Source organism: Microtus pennsylvanicus, chromosome 2, assembly GCF_037038515.1.
Source record: "Microtus pennsylvanicus isolate mMicPen1 chromosome 2, mMicPen1.hap1, whole genome shotgun sequence".
Classification (NCBI taxonomy): domain Eukaryota; kingdom Metazoa; phylum Chordata; class Mammalia; order Rodentia; family Cricetidae; genus Microtus; species Microtus pennsylvanicus.
The window spans coordinates 130412413-130434918 of record NC_134580.1 but is presented as its reverse complement, the minus strand read 5'-3'; the positions used below and the strand labels follow the sequence as shown (position 1 = coordinate 130434918).

The 22506-nt window shown below is 39.8% G+C and overlaps 1 protein-coding gene across 1 annotated transcript in view; it reads right to left on the bottom strand.

The window, feature by feature from the left end:
• Nucleotides 1-22506, bottom strand: part of Itch (itchy E3 ubiquitin protein ligase) — an 89760-nt gene that overhangs the window by 60199 nt on the left and 7055 nt on the right. The window contains exons 3-5 of the mRNA XM_075962650.1: nt 8458-8548; nt 3294-3435; nt 419-543 (exon numbers count right to left, since the gene is read on the bottom strand). Coding sequence (XP_075818765.1) covers nt 419-543; nt 3294-3435; nt 8458-8527 — 337 coding nt within the window. The 5' untranslated portion in view covers nt 8528-8548. The remainder of the gene's footprint in view (nt 1-418; nt 544-3293; nt 3436-8457; nt 8549-22506) is intronic.

The following is a 22506-nucleotide window of genomic DNA, read 5'->3' as shown; positions in this document are numbered from 1 at the left end:
AAATCTTTTACTTTTTCTATAATTCACCATGTATTACTTTATTAATATTTATTTACTAAGGAAATACATATTTACTAACATAGTACATCCAAAATGAATAACCAAACCAAGATTATTCAGAGTGCTTTAAATAGCCACACAGATACTTGTTGTAGTTTTTTTTTTTTTATTTTCTTTGGTCTCACAGTGTAGCCCTGGCTAGCTGGAACTTAATATATTGGCCAGGCTGGCCTTGACCTTATAGAGATCCATCTGCCTCTGCTTCCTGGATGCTATAATTAAACGTGTCAACCACCCCCAGCTCAATAAACATTTAAGTTTAAGGACAAATAATAATGTGAGATGCTCCACATGTGTAACATAAGAATGTCTTCCAAAAAACAGCAAGGTACATTTTCTGTTACTCTTACATACATACGTTTCATATTGTTTGACTTCAATGTTTCATAAATATCTAATGCAGCAGTTCCCAACAAAACATCAGATTTCAGGGTCTGGTGACTCCACACACGAAAATGTAATTTACTTGTAGGGGTAACGATACTGGAAGTAAAACAGGAGGAAAAGAGTGTTTTCATTAAACATCACAATGAGATCCGTAATAAGTTACAATAAAGCTTTAATATCTAAAATCTTTTTATTTTGCCTATTTTTCTTAAATTAAAAAAAAATTACATTTATTTAGTTGGATAGGGAGGTTAACGAACAGCTTGCAGGAGTTGGTTCTCTCCTTCCACCATTCGGTCAGTCTTGGAGACAAGCACCTTTACCTACTGAGGTATGTATGTGGACAGTCCCCTACTTTACCTACTGAAGTATGTATGTGGACAGTCCCCTACTTTACCTACTGAGGTATATATGTGGACAACCCCCTACTGTGCCTCTTAAAGTCTACTATTAACCAGGTGGTCTATGCTCTGAAATCTCATGAAAACTATATTTGGATACAATTGTACTATAATACCCCCCCACACACACACGCACACACAAAACAAAACTGCTTATAAGGCAACAAATTATTAAAGGAGTATATTTAAAGAAACAAAATATGCCTCATAAATATACATAATTTTATGTGTCAATTTTAAAATGCACTTTCTGAAATAGTGAATTTACAAATTAAATCCTTACTTATACCATGTATTTCACTGAACTTGAAGTAATTTCATTAATCCCCACTTTAAGTGTATCATATAACAATTAATACAAAAATGAACTCCTCAGAGAAGTTGAGTAAACTGCCAAGGTCATCCAAATACCTGAAGTCCCTGGAACCCACAAAGAAAAAATCGACTACAAAGTTGTTCCCCTAATTTCATGAATACCACAGCATGTATCCCTTCATAATCGCACAAAATAATAAATTAATTTAAATAAATTAAAATAGGGGCCAGTGGGATAGACATTCTTCATGTCTTTCAAAGATTACAGAATAGGACATTTAATGTTTTAATAACTAAGGACTTTTCATGACAATGAGACACTCTGCTCCTGGCAGCACCAATCTACTTCAAGAGGAAGATGGGCATCGAAGAGGCTCGTTGTGGAGTTTGATAGCCATTTGGGCAAGAAACTGCTCTTGCCTGGACTATTGCATAAACTGGACACAGAGAACCCACAGAGAGAGGACTACTGAACTTGCCTAAGATGAGATGATCTTTCGGGGTTCCTGATTCATGAAAGAGTCTGCGAGACATTCTGCAGGACACAACAGATAGTGACTGAACTAACTTTGAATTTTCCTGCTTTATGGAAATGTCTGCTGGATACCATGGGCCTGAAGGCTGAAGATGGATGCCCCAACGGTACAGAGGAACTTTGGGTGACTGTCCAGGCAGCGAGATGTCTCTGTCATTTCTAGAGTTTTAAAAGTTGCTTTCTTGTTTGCTTAGGTAGTATTGTATCTTTCTGGAGTCTTTGATGAAGTTAAGAATAGTTAGTTACAGTTATAGTTTTCCTTAGTTATGATAAAGATTATTGTAACTTTTACTTGATAACTGTGTCGTTATATGTAATTTTGCTATGTTAAAGTTAAAGCCTTTTTTTTTTGTTTAAACCGAAAAAGGGGAAATGATGGAGGAAGGTCATTGGTTAAATAAAAAGAAACTGCTTGGTCCTCATTGGTTAGAAGATAGGTGGGAGGAGTAAACAGAACAGAACGCTGGGAGGAAGAGGAAGTGAACTCAGACTCCACAGCTCTCCTCTCGGGAGCAGACGCCTCAGGGAGACGCCATGCTCCCAGCTCCCAGGAAGATGCACGCGATGAAGCAAGCCACCAGGTCAGACATGCTGAATCTTTCTCGGTAAGACCGGTGCTCACAGTTTATTAGAGATGGGTTGATCGGGATATCAGAATTAGCCAGTAAGGGCTAGAGCTAAAGGGCCAAGCAGTGTTTAAATGAATACAGTATCCATGTAATTATTTAGGGTAAAGCTAGCCGTTCAGGCGGCCGGGGTGTTGGGGACGCAGCCCCGCCGCCCTTATTACTACATTAGGTGCAGGGCATAGAAGCACAGACCTACAGTAAATGCATTCAGGAGGCTTGAGGCAAAAGGAATAAAGAATTCAAGGCCAGTCTAAGCTACATAGCAAGTTCCAGGCAAGCCTGAACTATGAAGCAAAAGCCTGTCTCCAAACAGAACAAAGCAAAAACAAAAAAGTTAAAAAATAAAATAAAATAAAAAAGTGAGTTAATCTCTGAGCCTGATTTAGCCCCGGTTAAAGAAATGGGCTACTGGAACTAGAAAGATGGCTTAAGGGTTAAGAGCACTTGCTACTTTTTGCAGAGGAACTGGATTATCTCCCTAGCATATACACGGTGGCTAACAACCATTTGTAACTCCAGTTCTGACACCTTTTTCTGACTGCCCAGGGCACTATAAACATTTGGTGCATAGTCACATACGCAGGCAAAACACACATACACATAAAATAAAATCTTTTATGAAGGCTATTATATTTTAATAATAATAATTTAAAAAGGCTATTATAATGATATAAATATAATACTAATTTATGGCTTTTTTTAAGAAAACTGAAATTAAAAAGGAAAGCTATTACATAGATCTCTTCCTTTTCTTCATGGCAACTGTGATACCATTACCAACTAAACTGGGGATGATGAAGACAGGCCAGAACTGACAGGATATTATCTAAAGAAAAGCAAAAAGGAAACAAGGGGTCCTAGGAGCAGGTGGGGAAAGGAAAAAGAGAAAAGGGAATGCAAAGAAAGAAGCATGTCAGAGTCACATCTCTGCTCATGGACTAAACGAGGACCACAGTGGGAACTTACACTGTAAGTGGTTGCTTCCACTTGGGACTGTTTGTATTGTTGCATTTTTCTGTCTTCTTTGACTGCCCATCTACTGTGACTTCTACATAAGGACTTGGTCCAAACCAATTCTTCTTATTTTCCTTAAGTTTGGCTGAGATGACTGTAAAAGAAACGAGAAAATAGCATTTGAAATATTAGTTTTACTCCTTGATCAATGAAATTTCATTAAAGATTAAGCCAGTTATTTGTATTTAGAAGTAGCTGTTCCCTAAAATGTTTATTAATAATTCTTATTTATGATATTTATATTTATTATATTTTTCCTATCTTAGTAAATATATACATACATACAGGACTTCTACGCATCAGATACTCAAATAACTTCCAAGAGACCCCGCTCCCATAACCAGTGCCAGGACCACCATGTCCACCATGCCTGGCTCCTCAGTCAGCATAGCATGCAGTCTAACATCTAGGAACTGAGCAAGTACAGGCCCAGGGGATGGCCCTAATCTCTGACTTCCACAGATCAAGTAGTTTTCTAGCATGACTTTGACCAGCGTGCTGGGAAAAAGACATGTCCACTACAGTCTGGTTTGCCCTTGGGTTTTGATGAATTGAATGTAGCAATTATGTGTTAGAGGCCACACATATGTTTACATACATATATATGCATAATTTTTAAAAGGATATGGTTTGTGGCCTAACACATTCACAATCCAGAAGATGATATAAGCCAGGAATAGCAGAAACTAAGTAATACATCAGGACGTGAACTGTTCTGTATTCAACAAGTATTAAAGGGAAAGAGACTGAGGGTCACTATGTAATAGGTGCCTGCCATACCTAAAGAATCTAGTAACTAACACATTTGTTATGAAAAAAAAAAAAGAATCTAGCAACTCATCTTAACCACACGGAGCTACAATGTAGAAAGTTTTAGCTAAGACTAAGAAATTCTACACCTCAATGAAAAGAAGCAGTGCAGGTCTCTGAGCAGAAACACAACGTAAGAGGTGGCAAGTTAAAATATTAATCTTAAAAATGATGTACAGTATGGTTGAGGGGATAAACAAAGATAAAGGTGTTACTTACCAATAGAAACCAAAAAATTTGAATGGCCATTTTACCCAGACAGTTATAAAAATAGCCAAAAAGTACACAAAAACATGCTGAACATCTTAGCTATTGGGGAAACAAAACCACAGCTAGCAGGATGGATATAATCAAAATGACAAATAACAAGCATTGGCAAGAGATGGAGAAATTAGAAACCTCTTAAATTGCTGATGAAATTACAGTGGCTTTGAAAAATAATTTGGAATCCTCAAAGTGCTAAACATGAGTCGATACTATATGACCAAGCAATTCAACTCCTACATACATACCCAAAGAAACAGAAAGCACCCATTTTCACAAAAACTGTACAAACATTCATAACATTATCCATAGAGTATTATCCATAATAAATAAAAAGTAGAAGTCTATCGAGACAGTACAGAGAATACAGGTGATTGCTAAGGACTTTATTTATTTATTTATGTTTTTCGGGACAGGGTTTCTCTGTAGCTTTGGTGCCTGTCCTGGAATGGAACTAGCTCTTGTAGACCAGGTTGGTCTCGAACTCCTAGAGATCCGCCTGCCTCTGCCTCCCGAGTGCTGGGATTAAAGGCATGCGCCACCACCGCCCGGCCTGCTAAGGACTTTAGCTTGATCCAAAGAACCCCAAGATAGAAGGAGAGAACCACTGCTCACTGGCTTCCATATGCATGCACACACAAATGAACACACACAAACACACACCAAATAAATCTAGAAAATGAAAGCAGAAACAATCCAAATATCCATCAACTAAGAAATATATAAATAAAATATTGTATACTAACATGATGGAATATTATTTGGCAATAAAAAGAAATGAAGTACTGATCCATGCTACAATGTGAATGAACCTTGAAAACATGCTAAGTGAAAGAAGATATAAAAGGTCACAAATTGTGTAAGAGAGCTCCAAATCCATTTTAAAAAGTAGGTGAGTGCCTAGATTTGGGGTTACTATTCAGAGTAAATGGTTTGTGATGCTAATGGATATAAAGATTCTTTCTGGAGAGTCAAAAGTCATTCAAAAATTGTTAAAGCAAGCTTGGCAGCACATCTGCAATCCCAGCACTTAGGAGGGAAGCAGGAGGTCCCCTGTACAAGGTCATTGATGTGGGATTCTCCTCTGTATGTTGTGAATACCATTGGTGAATAAAGAAGCTGCCTTGGCCTGTTGATAGGACAGAATTTAAATAGGCAGGAAAAAGTAAATTGAACTCTGGGAGAAGGAAGGTGGAGTTAGAGAGAAACCATGTAGCCCTGTTGGAGAGAGATGCCAGAACTTTACCCAGTAAGCTACTGCCACATGGTGATACACAGATTAATGGAGATGGGTTAAATTAATATGTAAGAGTTAGCCAATAAGAAGCTAGAGCTAATGGGCCAAGCAGTGATTTAATTAATATAGTTTCTAGCCAGGCAGTGGTGGCGCACGCCTTTAATCCCAGCACTCAGGAGGCAGAGGCAGGCGGATCTCTGTGAGTTCGAGGCCAGCCTGGTCACAAGAGCTAGTTCCAGGACAGGAACCAAAAGCTATGGAGAAACCCTGTCTCGAAAAATCAAAAAAAAAAATTAATATAGTTTCTGTGTGATTATTTTGGGGCTGAGCAGCCAGAAAACGAACAAGCGGCCTTCTTACATACAACAGGTCATCCTTGGTCACATATCATATGTGGCACTAGGAGACCTTGTCTAACAAAACAAAACACTAAATAGATAAAAACAGCGTGGTACATCAAATGTACCTAACATCTACAGACTATTCCACCAAACACCAAAGAACATAAAATCTCAGGAGCCCATGGATGCTTCTCTAAAATAGACCACAAACCAGGACACAAAACCAATCATAACAAATTCAGAGCAACTGAAACGACTCTGTGGATACTATCTAGCCACAATGCAATAAAATCTAAAATAAACATCAATCTCTAGTAATTATATAAACTCATGGAGATTAAACAGATCAGCTGCAAGACAGTGCTTTCTTCTATATACGACAGGAAAGTTATACACATAAAATCTCAACAATATTGTCACCTAAACAAGTCCTGCACAATGACAATATCAGGCGACACCAACATGGTTCAGGGGAAATCTTGTAAGACTCACCCCTAGATGAAGAGCCATAGACAACTAATGACTGCTACAATAGGGAGAATCAGTCTTCTCCAGGAACAAACACCCTAAGTTACCCAACTCCAAGTAGTCAGCCCGAAGAGGTCAAACATTTGAGTAGGGAAGAACAAAGGAGTTAGGGGGAGTGTAAGAATTAAGAATATTTTCTCTAAATTTGCTAAATACAAATGACCTAGATATTGTAACTGCAATTCTTACTTAATAACTACTTTTGTTATATATAGTTTTACTATGTTAAAGTTAAAATTCTCCTTTTTAATTAGACAAAAGGGGAAATGCTGTGGAATAATCCCTTTGTAAACTGTGTAAGATTTGTTGCTGTGATTGGTTTAATAATAAAAATAACTGACTGGCCAGTAGCCAAGCGAGCAGAATAGGCAGAAGAACCAAACTAAGGATGCTAGGAAGAAGAAGGGCAGAGTCATAAGAGTTGCCAGGAGAAACAGAGGGAACAAGACATGCTTGAAAGACAGGTAAAGCCACGAGCCACAGGGCAACAACCAGATTAACAGAAATGGGCTAATTTTGTAGTCAGATTGATGACTATCTTACATGTTACCACAGAACACCTTTATCCAGCTACTGATGGAAACAGGGGCAGAGACCACAGCAGAGCACTGGGCTAAGCTCCCAGCCCAGCTGAAGGGTAGAAAGAGTGAGAATATAACAAAGGGGTCAAGACCATGATGGGACTCCTACTGAAACAGTCTACCTGAGCAAATGGGAGCTCACCAACTCCAGCTAGACAGGGAAGGAACCAGAATAGGCCAAACTAAACCCTCTGAATGTGGGTGACAGTTGTGTGGCTGGGGAAGACTGTGGGGCCACTGGATTTATGCCTGTTTGTACTGGCTTTTTGGAACCTACTCTCTTTGCCTGGATATAGTAGGGAGGGTCTCAGACCTTCCCCAAAGCAATGCGCCTTACCCTCTCTGAGGAGTGGATAGGGGTGGGAGGAGAAAGGTGGAGGGAATAAGGGGAGGGGAGGGAGTGGGAAATGGGATTGGTATGTAAAATGAAAAAAGATTTTTTTCTGTTATTTAAAAAAATAAAATAAATAGGTTAATTAAAATGCAAGAGTTAGCAAGTAACAAGCCTGACCTACTGGCAGAGCATTTATAATAATAATACTCTCTTATAGTTATTTGGGAAGCAGCTGCCAGGACTGGAAACCTGTCTACAGGGGAGGAAGGGAAATAATGTAAATGCAGTACTTATACACAAAATTCTCAAATTTTTTTACAGATAAATAAATAATAAAATTGATTGTGATGATAATGGTTCAATTGTTTATAAATCAATAAAATTATTAATAACCAACAGTGATTGCCTAGATACCAGTTTAATGGAGGAGAATGTATCTATAAAATATTTTGAGATAAAAATGATTTTTATATATCTCAACATTCTGTTCATGTATTCATTCATCAAATATTGATTAGGTGCCTAAGATGTAATAGTCCACTAAAGATTTTGTTCTCATAAGATTTAAGAAAACTTTGATTTCTTTCTTTCTTTTTTTTTTTTTTTTTTGGTTTTTTGGGGACAGGGTTTCTCTGTGGCTTTGGAGCCTTTCCTGGAACTAGCTCTTGTAGACCAGGCTGGTCTCGAACTCACAGAGATCCGCCTCTGCCTCCCGAGTGCTGGGATTAAAGGCGTGCGCCACCATCGCCCGGCTGATTTCTTTTTTTAAATTTAGACGCATATATGTGTATGTGAATGTCACATATGAGTTTAGGTATCCTCAAAGGTCAGATGAGGTTATTGGGTCCTCTGGAGTTGGAATTGTGAACCTCCACGTATGATCTTGGTACTAGAAAGTGAACCAGGGTCTACTAGAAGAAGAGTAAGTGCTCTTAACCACTGAGCCATCTCTCTAGTCACCAAGATTATTTTTTAATAGAAGAGGCAGAGATATAAGGTATTGTACCTTTTTAAGTCTTACCAGTGATCTGAAGTTGTGATTTCATGGTCAAGCTACCCACTGAATTAAACTGCAATCCACTGTCAGACATACCATCAATAAGACAGCAAACCTGAAAACAAGACAAATGAGATACTATTAGCATCAAAATTTTCCATTTAAAAATATGTAAATAGCTAGACCTGGCCTTTCATACTAAATGCTTCATAATAATCAGTGGTCTTCACATTGCTAAACACAATTTTTAACTCTAGTATTTGGTCTGTTATCAGTAAAATTTAAACTTCTTCCTCTAGTATAAACAATGCTCTTCCCTTGAGTTCCCAAGACCCATTTTCTAGCTCTATGGTCTTCTGATTATTTCTTCTCCACTGCCTTAAAGATTCCTTTTCTTGGGGCAGAAGAGATGGTTCTATGCCTAAGAACACTTGCTGCTCTTACTGAGGCCCCCAGGTCTGTTCCCAGCACCCACATGGAGAATCAGTAGGTCTCAATTCTATCTTTTAGATGTTCAAGCTAAAAACTTTGGGATCTATCTTGACAACTTCCCTGCCTACAAATTAAGTATATCTGATGCATTAGTAGTCACCTAATCTTGAGAGAAATGAGATATAATGTAAAAGTTTCAACTCTGCATTGTATGATGTTACTGTCTATTCCCCAAGGGAACCTCAGAAACATCACCAACATTCTTTAGTTTATTACCTAGTCCTCAATATCCAAAAACTATTTACCAAAGATCTATGACAAAAAAATAAGGAAATACAGAAGCAAGCAAGAAGCAAAATTCCTTGAGATCTTAAAATAAGACAGAGGGGAGTAGGTAGGAAACCTTGTAATTTAAATATTATTTCTTCCTTTTTCCTTCCTATTGACTCCTTATTGTATACAACTCCTCTTAGACTACTGTAACTCTGGAGACAACTGCGGATCTCCAGGAGTTGGACACCAGCTTGTTCTACATAGTCAATTCCAGGTCAGCCAGTGCTACATAGTAAGATTTTGTTTGTGTGTGTGTGTGTGTGTGTGTGTGTGTATAAAACAAGATGTGTTAATACTATTACACTATTATAGTTACTGTTGTGTAGCAATTTCCTCCAAAACAAAACAAAATATTCCATACCATCTTAGAGGGGAAATTCAGGAAGTCTCTGAAGCTGGCCATTCACTAAACCCTTCCCTCCTGAAAGACAGCTTAGAGACTCCTCAGGCCAGCAGAACTGCCTGAGAAAGACTCTCCAACCCATTGAGCTGTCTCCAAATTGTGCGGTGAGCTCCAGGTTTCCAACTTTCATGTTCTGTTGTCTCCCATGCTGGGGTGGCTTTTGATGATGCAGCCATCTTTGGGCCATTTCTGCTCCTGTAAATACCTTCACCCATACTCCTGTAAGTAAGCCCAATAAAACTTCATTGGTTCACTAAACTGGACTTTTCAAAGTTTTTTTTGTTTTTGTTTTTTGAGACAGGGTTTCTCTGTGGTTTTGGAGCCTGTCCTGGAACTAGCTCTTGTAGACCAGGCTGGTCTCGAACTCACAGAGATCCGCCTGCCTCTGCCTCCCGAGTGCTGGGATTAAAGGCGTGCGCCACCACTGCCTGGCTAAAGATTTTTATTTATTATGTATACAGGGTTCTTCCTGCATGTATCCTACAGTACAGAAGAGGACACCAGATTTTATTACAGGTGGTTGTGAGCCACCATGTGGTTGCTGGGAATTGAACTCAGGACCTCTGGAAGAGCAGCCAGTGCTCTTTGCCTCTGAGCCATCTCTCCATCCCAATTTTTTTTTTTTTTTTGGTTTTTCGAGACAGGGTTTCTCTGTAGCTTTGGTGCCCATCCCGGAACTAGCTCTTGTAGACCAGGCTGGCCTCGACCTCACAGAGATCAGCCTGCCTCTGCCTCCTGAGTGCTGAGATTAAAGGCGTGCGCCACCACCGCCCGGTTTGTATCTGTACTTTCATCTATTGTTGACTCCCTATCTGGCGTGACTAGACAATTGTTTGAATCTCCCCAAGAACATGGGAAAATTTCTTCTTCTCAGAAGTAGTACAAAAACTTTGACGTAAGATAATGACTATAAGCTTCGTTTATTTAGTTTCTTTTTTTTTTTGAGACTGCTTGTCTAATTTTGTGCATTATATTTGGTGTACACACATTTGTGTATGCAGGCATATGCATGTGTGGAGATTAGAGGCCATAAGGTTTCCATCCTCTATCATTTACTGCCTTATTCCTTTGGGGCTGAGTCTCTCCCTGAACCTGAAGCTTGTATTTCTGTTGTTGTTGTTGTTGTTGTTTTGTTTTTTAGCCTGCAAGTCCCAGTGATCCTCCTGGCTATGACTCCTCATTGGTGCTGGAGGAACAGGTGATACGCAATTTGTCACACAGATGCGGAGATCCAAACTCAGGTCCTCACAATTGTGCAAGCAAGCACTCTTAACCACAAGCCATCTCTCCAACCCCGTTCTTTAGTTTGCTATTTTTGTTTGTTTGTTTTGACACAGGGTCTCACCTGTTCTGAAACTCACTGCATAATCCAGACTAGCCTTGAAATCCCAGCAATCCTCCTGCCTCAGCCTCCCAAATATTAGGAGTGAAGGCATGAGCTTAGACGCTTGTACACAGCAGAAAGGGACAAAAGAGACTGTCTCAACAAGGTGGAAAAATGAGAAATGACTCCAAAAAAAATCCTGACCACTACCTGCACTGCCCTGACTCTACATACACCCCCTCCCTCTCTCACACACACACACAATTTCCCTGGATCTGGAAGCATAACTCAGAGGTAAAACACTTGCTTAAGTACTAGTACCACAAAAAAATGTTGAAAAACTTTTAAAATTAAATAAACAAAAACATCACTTGGGGATGGGAGGCTACTGCAGTGCTGGCTGAATTGACATACAAGCACAGGGATCTAAGATCAACCTCCAGAACCCTCATAAAAATAGGGAGAGTAGCATGGGCAGAGACAGAAGGATCACCCAGGCTTGCTTGCCAGACTGTGTAGCCAATTGGTGAGCTCCATGTTCAGAAAGAGACCATGTCTCAAAAAAGTGGAGGTGGAATGGGGGTAAACAATAGAAGAAAAATACCAGACACTGACTTCTGGCCTCCACAAGCACATGCACATTTTCACGTATGTACATACACAAAACCATTAGTAGGGCATAGTAGTACAAGACTATAATCCCAAAATGCAATCAGCAGGCTTGAGTCAGGAGAGAATGTCCTACACAGTAAGACTCTGTCAAAAACAATAGAGCAATAGATTGACAGGTAGGTAGGCTGACAGACAGGACATCATAAAACAGCACTTGGGCTGGTAGACTGGTAGTAAAGCAACTGTCTATCATGCACAAAGCCTTGGGTTTAAACTCCAGCAATGTGCTCAAGATCCTAGAATGAAGCCCCAGCATTGTGTGGATGTGTGTGTCCAATACTGTGGAAAATGAGTTAAGTAGTGTACTTGCCCAAGATTCATATCCACTCAGAATCTTAAAATGTGACTTTGTTCTTGTAGGGTCTTTGCAAACACAATCCAATATAGTCACCCTGGATTAGGCTGGGTCCTAATTCTGAGAAGATTCAGACATAGGGCATGCACAGAGTGCAGGTGTGAGGCACAGAAGAATGCCATGCAGAAAGGAGTCACAGACAAGAAAGATGCATATGCAAGTCAAGGAACACCAAAGATTGCTGGTAAGCAGCAAGATTAAGACCAATTAGGGAAAAGATGACAGCTTTTTTTTTCCCCCTGAGTGGTTAAAATACTGTTTTAGATTCTGGACTTTTACCTAAACTGTGAAAGATTAAAGTTTTATCACTTATAACCTTCCAACTTTGGGGCAATTGAGGGAGGGGATGCTTCTTTCTGCTTTTACAAGACAAAGTTTCACTCCATGGTCCCATCTGGTCTCAAATTCAGTCTCTAAAGTGCTGGCATTGCAGGAATGAACCACCATGCCCAGCTTATACTGTTACAGTAGACCTAGGAAACCAACACACCCATATCCCACATTCGTATTTATACAACATTCTTTTTTTTTGTTAAGATTTATTTATTTATTATGTATACAGTATTCTGTCTGCATGTGTGTCTGCAGGCCAGAAGAGGGCGCCAGATCTCATTACAGATGGTTGTGAGCCACCATGTGGTTGCTGGGAATTGAACTCAGGACCTTTGGAAGAGCAGGAAGCACTCTTAACCTCTGAGCCATCTCTCCAGCCCTACAACATTCTTTTTTTAAGGTAGATTCTTATACTTGTAGTTCAAGCTAGCCTAAAACTCATGGCAATGCTCCCCTATCAGGCTCCCAAGTGCTGGGATGACAGACAGGAACCAGCTTCATATAGTACTCTGTGTGATGATATCTTGTTTGTACTGTAACAAATAAAGCTTGCCTTAAAAAAAAGAAATCAGTGTGAAACGAGCCACTAGCTAGCCGTAGAAGCCAGGCAGTGGTGGCTCACACCCCTTTAATCCGAATACTTGAGAGTCACCTGCTTTTAATCCCAACATTTGGGAGATGCAGACAAGAAGGGTTACAGCTGTGTGGAAAGAGGAATATAAGGTGGGAAGAGACAGGAGCTCAAGGCATTCAGGCTGAGGATTCGTGGAGACTGGATCTTGCTCCCTTGGTTCAGGGGATTTTATAGAGGTAAGAACTAGAGGTTGGCTGCTCTGCTTCTCCAATCTTTCAGTTTTCACCCTCTACTATCTGACTCCGGATTTTTACTATTAAGACAAATAAGAAATCACACTACAATTCTGTTTTAAAAATTACTGTAGATTATAATATAATTACATCATTCCCTCCTCTTTCTTCCCTCCAATCCCTCCCCATGCTCCCCATATAACCTCTTCCCTTACTCTCAAATTCATGGCCTCTTTAATTATTCGTATGTCTGTGTGTATGTATGTGGTGCTACATAAAGAAATATGTATATATCACTTTAAATGTCAAAATTGAAAAAAACACCGTAGCTCAAAAGCAGCATAGTCAAGCAGTAGTGGTGCATGCCATTAATCCCACCACTCTGAAGGCAGAGGCAGGAGGTCACTTTGAGTTTGAGGCCAGCCTGGTATACAGAGTTAGTTCAAGGACAGTCAGCACTACACAAAGAAACCCTGTCTCAAAACAAACAAACAAAAAACCAAAAAGAGTAAAAATTGCTGGGTCAGAATACAAGTGTTTCCTAGGAGGTGAAGGTGGAAACAACTACAAAAGATGGAAAGTAAAGGACTTCTTACATGTGTTTGTCAAAATTCCAAGAACTGTGTGTACTGAAAAGATAAATATAGTATAATCTTAATAGGGTTGATTCCAAGCCGGGCGGTGGTGGCGCACGCCTTTAATCCCAGCACTTGGGAGGCAGAGGCAGGCGGATCTCTGTGAGTTAGAGGCCAGCCTGGTCTACAAGAGCTAGTTCCAGGACAGGCACCAAAAACTACAGAGAAACCCTGTCTCGAAAAAAATCAAAAAAAAAAAAAATAGGGTTGATTCCAAGAAAGCAAAACTGTATTCCAAATGTGATGAGCAAAAACATGCTACTGCCAGGCATGATGGCAAACCACTTTAATCCCAGTACTCAGAAGGCAAAGGCAAGTGGATCTCAGTTCCAGCCTGGACAGGCTGGTCCACATAGTGGGTCCAGGCCAACCAAGGACTGGTTGGTCCACAAAGTGGGTTCAGGCCAACGTAAGACACTGTCTAAAACAAACAAAAAGCTGTTAATCTTGTTTATATAATTAAAAAGAAAAAATCAAAACTGAGCAGGGGAGATGGTTCCATGGTTCAGATCACTGGCTACTCTTGCAGAGGACCAATCCCCAGTACCACATGGCAGCTTGAAATGTCTGTTACTCTAGTTCCAGGAGATCTGATGCCCTCTTCTGGCCTCCATAGACTCTGCATACACACACACAGTATACTTATATACACGCAGGCAAAACATTCATATACATTAAATAAAAACATAAGTAAAGATTAAAAAGAAAAAGCAAAATTACCCTTAACCCTCCCCTGCATCTTAGGAAGATCTAAGATTCATTCTCTTTTTGCAGAGCCTCCTTTCCACCCACATCTGATTAATTTATGTCTCCAAAATCCTTTTTATTTACTTATTGGTTTCAAGACAGGGTTTCTCTGCATAGCCCTGGATGTCCTGGAACTCGCTCTGTAGCCAGGCTGGCCTCAAATTCAAAGAGATCCACCTGCCTCCAACTTCCAAGTGCTGGAAATAAGAGTGTGCATCACCACTATCTAGTTAGAGGAAGCACTCTTGAGCCATTTCTCCATTCCTGACACTGATTTTTTTCTTAATGAAGTATTGTTATTTATAGGTATTTTACCTGCATGCATGTATACACTTCACATATGCCTGATACTCAAGGAGTCAGAAGAGAGCACCAGAAGATTTTAGGTTGTGTGGGTGCTGAGAAATGAACCTGGAGCCTCTACAAGAAATCTTGACCATAGAGCCATTTCTCCACCCCCCAAAATACTGAATTTTTAAACCACATTTCAACTCTGTTTCCATCTCATAGCTCTAAAATATGTAAGGTAAACAGATAGAGGCTCTGCATGAATTTCCTATGAGGTAAAATGCCTTTCCATGTATAAGTTTTTTAAGACAGTCTCAGAGTCCTGTAGTATTGACTAATCTCAAACTTCAAAGCCTCCAAAAGTGGCATATATGATTTTTTGGGGGGCCTTCACAATCAACAGAGAGACATTTGATTCTGGGGGATGCTAAGCTAAACCAACATATGTGTGTTAAAGGTATCTTGACTTCAAAATTTGGGTCTAAGAATGTTGCTTAAAAAGAGGTTCTGCTTTTGGTTCCACAAAAGATAAAAACCTGTAAATTCCTTCCAGACTAATGTGGTTTAATAAAACAAGACCCCCCCCCAAAAGGTCTCCATAAACCTTAAAAATACTTTACCCAACACACAGCAAAAAAGTTTAAAATAAGAAAACTACGCCCAAATTCCCAAAATGGTTGTTTATAAATGTCTGTTTTCATTTAAAGGGGGTTGATTATAAGTAATGAATGGTCACACCCAATTTCTAAAAAAAAGGGGGGGGATATACGATAGAAATGAATAGTTTACACTGGTATGGAGTTTGGTCTAATAATACAAATTTAAGATCAATTTGTAACACTGTATATGTATTTCTCCTCTTGTTTAAGGTATTATGTTTGTGCAGCTCATTTAAAAGTGTAATGTATAATTAAAATTACAGATTAATAGTCATTTATAGCAGTCAAACTTGTAGTCATGTTTGTTAGGTTTTCTAGATGTACAGAGATATATTTCGTATAGACAGATATTCTTCAAACCTTTCAAAAGAGATGATGTAGGATTCCCCTCTGTACGCTATGAATATGTTTTATTACCATTGGTTAATAAAGAAACTATTTTGGCCTATATCAGGCCAGAACAAAGCAAGGCAGGAAATCTGAACAGAGATATAGCAAGAGAGTAGGCAGAGTCAAGGAGATGCCATGTAGCTACCAAAGGAGAACTAGGAACCTTTCTGGTAAGCTGCTGTCTCATGACAATACACAGATTAATAAAAATGGGTTATTTCAAATTATAAGAGTTAACTAAAAATATGCCTGAGTCATTGGCCAAACAGTGTTATAATTAATATTGGTTTTGGTTTTTTGTTTGTTTGTTTTGTTTTTTGAGACAAACTTTCTCTGTAGCTTTGGAGCCTGTCCTGGAGCTAGCTCTTGTAGACCAGGCTGGCCTCGAACTCACAGAGATCCGCCTGCCTCTGTCTCCCAAGTGCTGGAATTAAATATGTGTGCCACCACCGCCCAGCAATTAATATTGTTTTTGTCTGATTATTCAGGTCTGGGTAGTCAAGAACAAAAGAGCAGTCTCAGTTTACAGGAAATACACAACTTAGTAAATCACTGTGCTCGACCTAGTGAAAATAAGAGTTCTAAATCTAATCTATTGCTTATAAGTATATCAATTAGAAACAATCTTTTTGTTTTCAAGACAAGGTTTCTCTGTAGCTTTGTTGCCTATCCTGGAACTAGCTCTTGTAGACCAGTCTGGCCTCGAACTCAGAGATACGCCTGCCTCTGCCTCCTGAGTGTGCCACCACCACCCGGCCTAGAAACAATCTTAAAATAGGGCCAATTCTTAATACTTCCTATCATTTGGAAACATTTCTTATTATGCTAGAAAATATGACACGCAGAATGTCTAATGTAGAAAGGAAGAGCTACAACATGAGAGGAAAAATAAACCTTAATATCTTCCTGAAAGACAAAGAAGAGAAGAATGCAGAGGAATACAGACACATTTTCCAAAGTAACTCAGTAATATATTTTCATATAAGCAAGATTTATCACCTCGGGGGCTGGAGAGATGGCTCAGCGGTTAAGAGCACTGACTGCTCTTCCAGAGGACCTGGGTTCAGTTCCCAGCACCCACATGGCAGCTCATAACTGTCTGAAGATCCAGTTGCAAGGGATCTGACACCTTCACAACAATGCATATAAAATAAAGTTAAATAGACCATAAAAATATTTAAAAAAAGATTTATCACCTTTTTTAAAAAGTATGCCTTCTGGGCTGGAGAGATGGCTCAGAGGTTAAGAGCATTGCCTGCTCTTCCAAAGGTCCTGAGTTCAATTCCCAGCAACCACATGGTGGCTCACAACCACCTGTAATGAGGACTGGTACCCTCTTCTGGCCTGCAGTCATACACACAGACAGAATATTGTATACATAATAAATAAATTTTAAAAAAGTATGCCTTCTATTTCTAGAGAATTAATTAATATGTTTGAGAGGTTGGAGGAGGAGGATTCCCATGAATGGCATACCAGCTTGGGCTTCCAAGTAAGATCCTGGCTCAAAAAGAACAAGAAAGGGTAGGGATGTGGCTCAGTTGGTACAGTTCCTCAGGTAAGCAGACCTAGTTTTGATTCCCCAGTATCACAAAGTGGTAGTAGAAGTTCAACAAGTTCAAAGTCAAAGGGACTGGTGAGTGACTCAGCCGGCAAAACACTTGCTGCACAAGTTTTACAATTTATGTTCAATACCTGGAACCCATATAATGGTAAAAGGAGAGAAGCAACTCTAAAACATATTCTGGGGGCTGAAGAGATGGCTCAGTGGTTAAGAGCACCGACTGCTCTTCTAAAGCACCCACAACTGTCACACAGGCATAAGGGTAGGCAAAATACCAATGCATATAAAATAAAACTAAGAATTATCAACAAAACATATTTTGACCTCCACTGGAAAATGACCCCACCCATACCCAATAATAATAATAAATAAAATTTGTAAAGTTCAAGGTCATTCTTTGCTATGTGAGGAGCACAAAGCCCACCTACAACACAAGTCTTTCTTTCAAACAAACAAGCACTGGTAATAATAAGAAGCCAATGCTACCCGAACAGTTGTCCCCTTAGAAAAGCAAGAGTTCTCAAGTTCAAAAGGTTTCAATCTGGTATACCATTACAGACTTAAATGTTTATCTAGCTTTTCAAACACTCAAATCTACAACATTCTCCCTACAAAGGTTTTCTACATCTATATAACTTTGAAGTCAAGGTTTTTCTAAATGACAAGCAAAGCTGAGGTGATGCTGGCAGCCCATAACAAACAGCATTTCATGCTTTCTGTAAGCTAAGTCTGGTTCAAGGAGAGACATGACCCCTAAGAATATCCCTAAATCACAGATGAAAATTAGGATTGTGTGTGTGTGTTAATTTACAGATGAGAAAACTAGGGCACAAACAGGTTAAACAATTTGGCCAAGGTCATACTGCAAACATATGAAAACCCCAGTCTCCCTAACTCTAAAGCAGTCAATCCCTATAATGTGATTAGTGTCCTTTCCTATAATAAAGACTGCACTTTAGAGCTTTGTCCTTATTTACACTAAGGACTAAGAAACAAAATAATTTACCTAAATGTAGAGGACAAATAAAGGTGCTTGCTGCCAAATCCAACAATTCAAGTTTGATCCCCAAAACTCACAGGGTGGAAGGGGAGAACTGACTCCTGCAATTTATCCTCCGACCTCCACACGTGCACTATAGTACGTCTGCCCCGACACAAACACACGCAATAAAAAAGTTTTGCTGGGTGATGGTGGCACACACCTTTAATCCCAGCACTTGAGAGGCAGAGGCAGGGAGATTTCTGAGTTTGAGACCAGCCTGGTCTACAGAGTTCCAGGATAGCCAGGGATGTAACACAAAGAAACCCTGTCTCAAGGAAAAAGAGAGAGAGAGAGAGAGAGAGAGAGAGAGAGAGAGAGAGAGAGAGAGAGGAAAAAGAAAAGAAAAAAGTTTTCTTTAATAAATGTGAAACCCAATAAAATAATAACTATTTCTTCAGATAATAACCTTATGTGAGGCTGAAGGATGGTTTAGTGGATAAAACACTTGCTGTGCACAAGCGTGAGAAACTGAGGTCAAACCTAAGCACCCACATAAAAAGCCAGGGATGACCACACCACAAACACCAGGCAAGACAACTGCTGTGAGGGACTCTATGTCAGGGGCATAAGGTGCAGAGTGACAAGACAGCTGACGTCCTCCTCTGTCCTTTGAGTATAGGCACACACATGTACAGTCACCACACACAAACACACACCAAACAAAAACAAAAAAGAGAAAGACAGCCATTGTTAGACTTTCTGTGACTAAGCTCAATACACAGGAGTTCCTACTATAAATGTCAGGGTATGAAAACGCTGCTCTTTTCTGGAATAGAAAAATATCTAAATATTAGGATAATGTTTCTAGGTGTGGGGACTACACGTTTCTTCATAGCAAACACTGCTTTTTATTCTTGCTTTCTCTTTTCCTTTCTTCTCTTAAGAAGGGTCTCAGTAGACCCAGGGGTTTCAAACTTGCTATATAACTGAAAACGACTATGAATTTCTGATCCTCCTAAGTGCTGGGATCACTCTGCCATGCTTGTGGGCTGAAGCAATGGCTCAGTGGTCTACCTACACTCTCAGAACCATAATTCACTATTGTTTTTAAATACAGTCCAGGTTGGTACTTAGCAGAATGGCACTTAGAATAACATTCAATTATTTTAAAGAAACCAGGAACCATGAGATAAACATCTTAAATTTCAATACCACCCAACCTTTTAATAATATTTATTATATTGAAGTGTGGCAAGTAGCTTTATTTTCCTAAACAAAAACCCAAAACCCTACAAAGTCCTTAAAGCAGGGGGAATTTCACGTTTGAGTAACCTTCGGGACCTCATACAGAAGCAGTTCAACAAACACTTGTGAAGTATTATCAACTTAAGCCAGTGTTGTGGTCCACGTCTGTAATCCCAGCACTGGGAGGTAAAGGCAGGGGGTTAACGAGTGCAGGACCAGCATCAGCTACACAGCAACTTAGAGGCCAATCTGGATTACATGAGACCCTCTTCCAAACAATAACAAACCCACTAACATTTCTATGCTTTGTTTCCTTCAAGTCTTTGTGCCAAAGTTTAAAGCAGAAGTTAAGACAACATAGCCTTTCATTATTTTACTCTTTTGAAGACAGGGTCTCTATGTAGACCAGGCAGACCAGGCTGGCCTCAAACTCAGAGATAGCCACCTGCCTCTGTCTCCAAGTGTTGGAATTATGTCTGGCTCTGGCTTCTCATTTGTAAAACAGTGACTATTAGAAAACCTCACATTACTGGTAACAGTCATATCATGATGTCAACAAAGCCCTAGAAAAGTAGTGACTCAGCACACGAAACCCAGGGCATAGTCAAAGTGGACAAGAAGGCATCTGAGAGGTCGCGGGCAAACATTCAGTAGACAAGGGAGCGTGGGGCACCCTTGGAACTCCAGCACTTGGGAGGATCAAACTTCAAGGCCATCCTTAGCTAAGCGGTGAGCTGAAGGCCAGCTTTAAGCTACCCAATCTTTTTTTTTCTTTTTTTTTTTTTTTTAGGGATGTGGTGGTGGGTGGATATAAGACTCTGAAAGATTTAAATCAACTGCTCAAGATTACAGAATACAAAAACTACAATTTACGTCTTCCAAGTATCTTTCCAAAAAGAGCTGCTTCATGAGCTGGGGTAAAAAGGCTACTTTGAGGAACATTTTGAAGATATTTGGAAAAAGAAACAATCTTTATCAGTACACTTCTTTTTAGGAAACTTCTTTACTTCTGGTAAGATAGGCCATCACTGAAGGGATGGAAGTTAATTTGCTTCTTTTATTGTAGATAACACCTTCTTTTCCCCCTTTTTAAAGTCTACATATTTCATTTTCACACCTTGTAACAACCTGAAACAACTTCTTTGCGACCTCATTTAACTACTCTCCCTTGTACCCATTTCCTCTCTATTATCAGTCACAAATTACATCATCATATCCTTCCTTTCTCTCCATAGCTATCAAAAAGAGCAGCACAGTTAAGCAAGCATTTGATTACAGCAAATGAGATTCCTTTACATAAGCCAATCAAAGCCTTCTGTCTTAAGCATTTATAAAGCAACTAGTTAACACAAACATAAACTAAATCAAAAGGTCACACAGGTGAGAGAGTAACAAACACTAACTCACAGTGAGGACAAAGCATGAATGGGTATGCCAACACACGTGGTAATGACGGTGATTGGCAACTAAGTCTCCAGGTTATGAGGCATTAATCCTCAGGAACCCCTTTCTTTTCTGTTCTTTCATTCTTTGCTTTTCTTCTTCTTCTTTTTTTTTTTTTTTTTTTTTTTGGTTTTTGGAGACAGGGTTTCTCTGTAGCTTTGGTGCCCATCCCGGAACTAGCTCTTGTAGACCAGGCTGGCCTCGAACTCACAGAGATCCACCTGCCTCTGCCTCCTGAGTGCTGGGATTAAAGGCATGCGCCACCACCGCCCAGCCTTTGCTTTTCTTCTTTTGGTGTATATTTGTGTGTATTTTTTGAGATGAGGTCTCAGGTAGTGCAGGCTACCTCATACTTGCTATGTAAACAAGGATAGCCTTACACTCTGGATCATCCAGCTTAGGTTGCTCTAGAACTCACTATGTAGACTGTAACTTACAAAGATCTGCCAGTCTCTGCCTCCCCAAGAGCTAGGATTAAAGGAAGAATGTGCCATGATGCCCTGGGTGTGCATATGATGGTCACAGGACAACTCCTGGGAGTCAGCTTTCTCCTTCTACCATGGAGTCTTGGAATCTAACTTGAGTCACCAAGATGTTCAACAAGCACTTATATTTGCTGCCCCATCTCACTGGTAATGAATGCTCTGTGTGTATGTGTATATATGTGTGTGTGCGTGCACTCACTTGTTCATGTGTGTAGTATAGGATACATGTATTTTGGGTACATAAGTATTGAAGCTAGAAGTAGACAGATGTCAGCTTGCTTGCTTGCTTTCTATCTTTAAGCCTGAGGACAATTTTATTAGAATTTAAAAAAGAAGAATCTGAGAACAGGCAAGCTGCAAATTCCAGCAGCTGTCAGAAGGGAAATGACAAGAGGAAGAGAAAAAGGCATGCCATTTACACCAACATGTTCAGCACTGGAGGTTAGCCGTGTGATGGACAAGCAGTACGGATGAAAGTGGGGAGAGGGCTATAACTTCAAAAACAAAGAAAAGAGTGAAAGCCCAGCGTACCATGGAAAGTGTGATTTGGAAAGAGACAGAGGGAAAGGAAAAGGAAAGACTCAGAGAAGAGGGTACATTTAACACAGTTATGTGGCCTTAGTTCCATAAGCAACTGCCCAGTTCTCTCCTGTTTTACATCTTTATTTCTTGAGACTGGATCACTCTCACTGATCCTGAGGCCCACTGATATTTCTAGGCAGGCTAGTGAATGAGTTTAAGAGATTTGTCTGTCTCTGTTCCACACTCCCCAGTGTGGGCGGGAGTTACAGGCACAAGCCACTGTGCCTGGCCTTTTAGGTGGGTTCTGGTGACCCAAACTCCGGTCCTCATGCTAGTTTTAGGCAGACACTATACCAACTAAGCCATTTCCAGAGCTCAAATTTTACTATTAGTGAATTTCAAGTCCCTTATTATTATTGGGTTTTGAAGGAGATAAGAAGACAGAAAGTCTCAC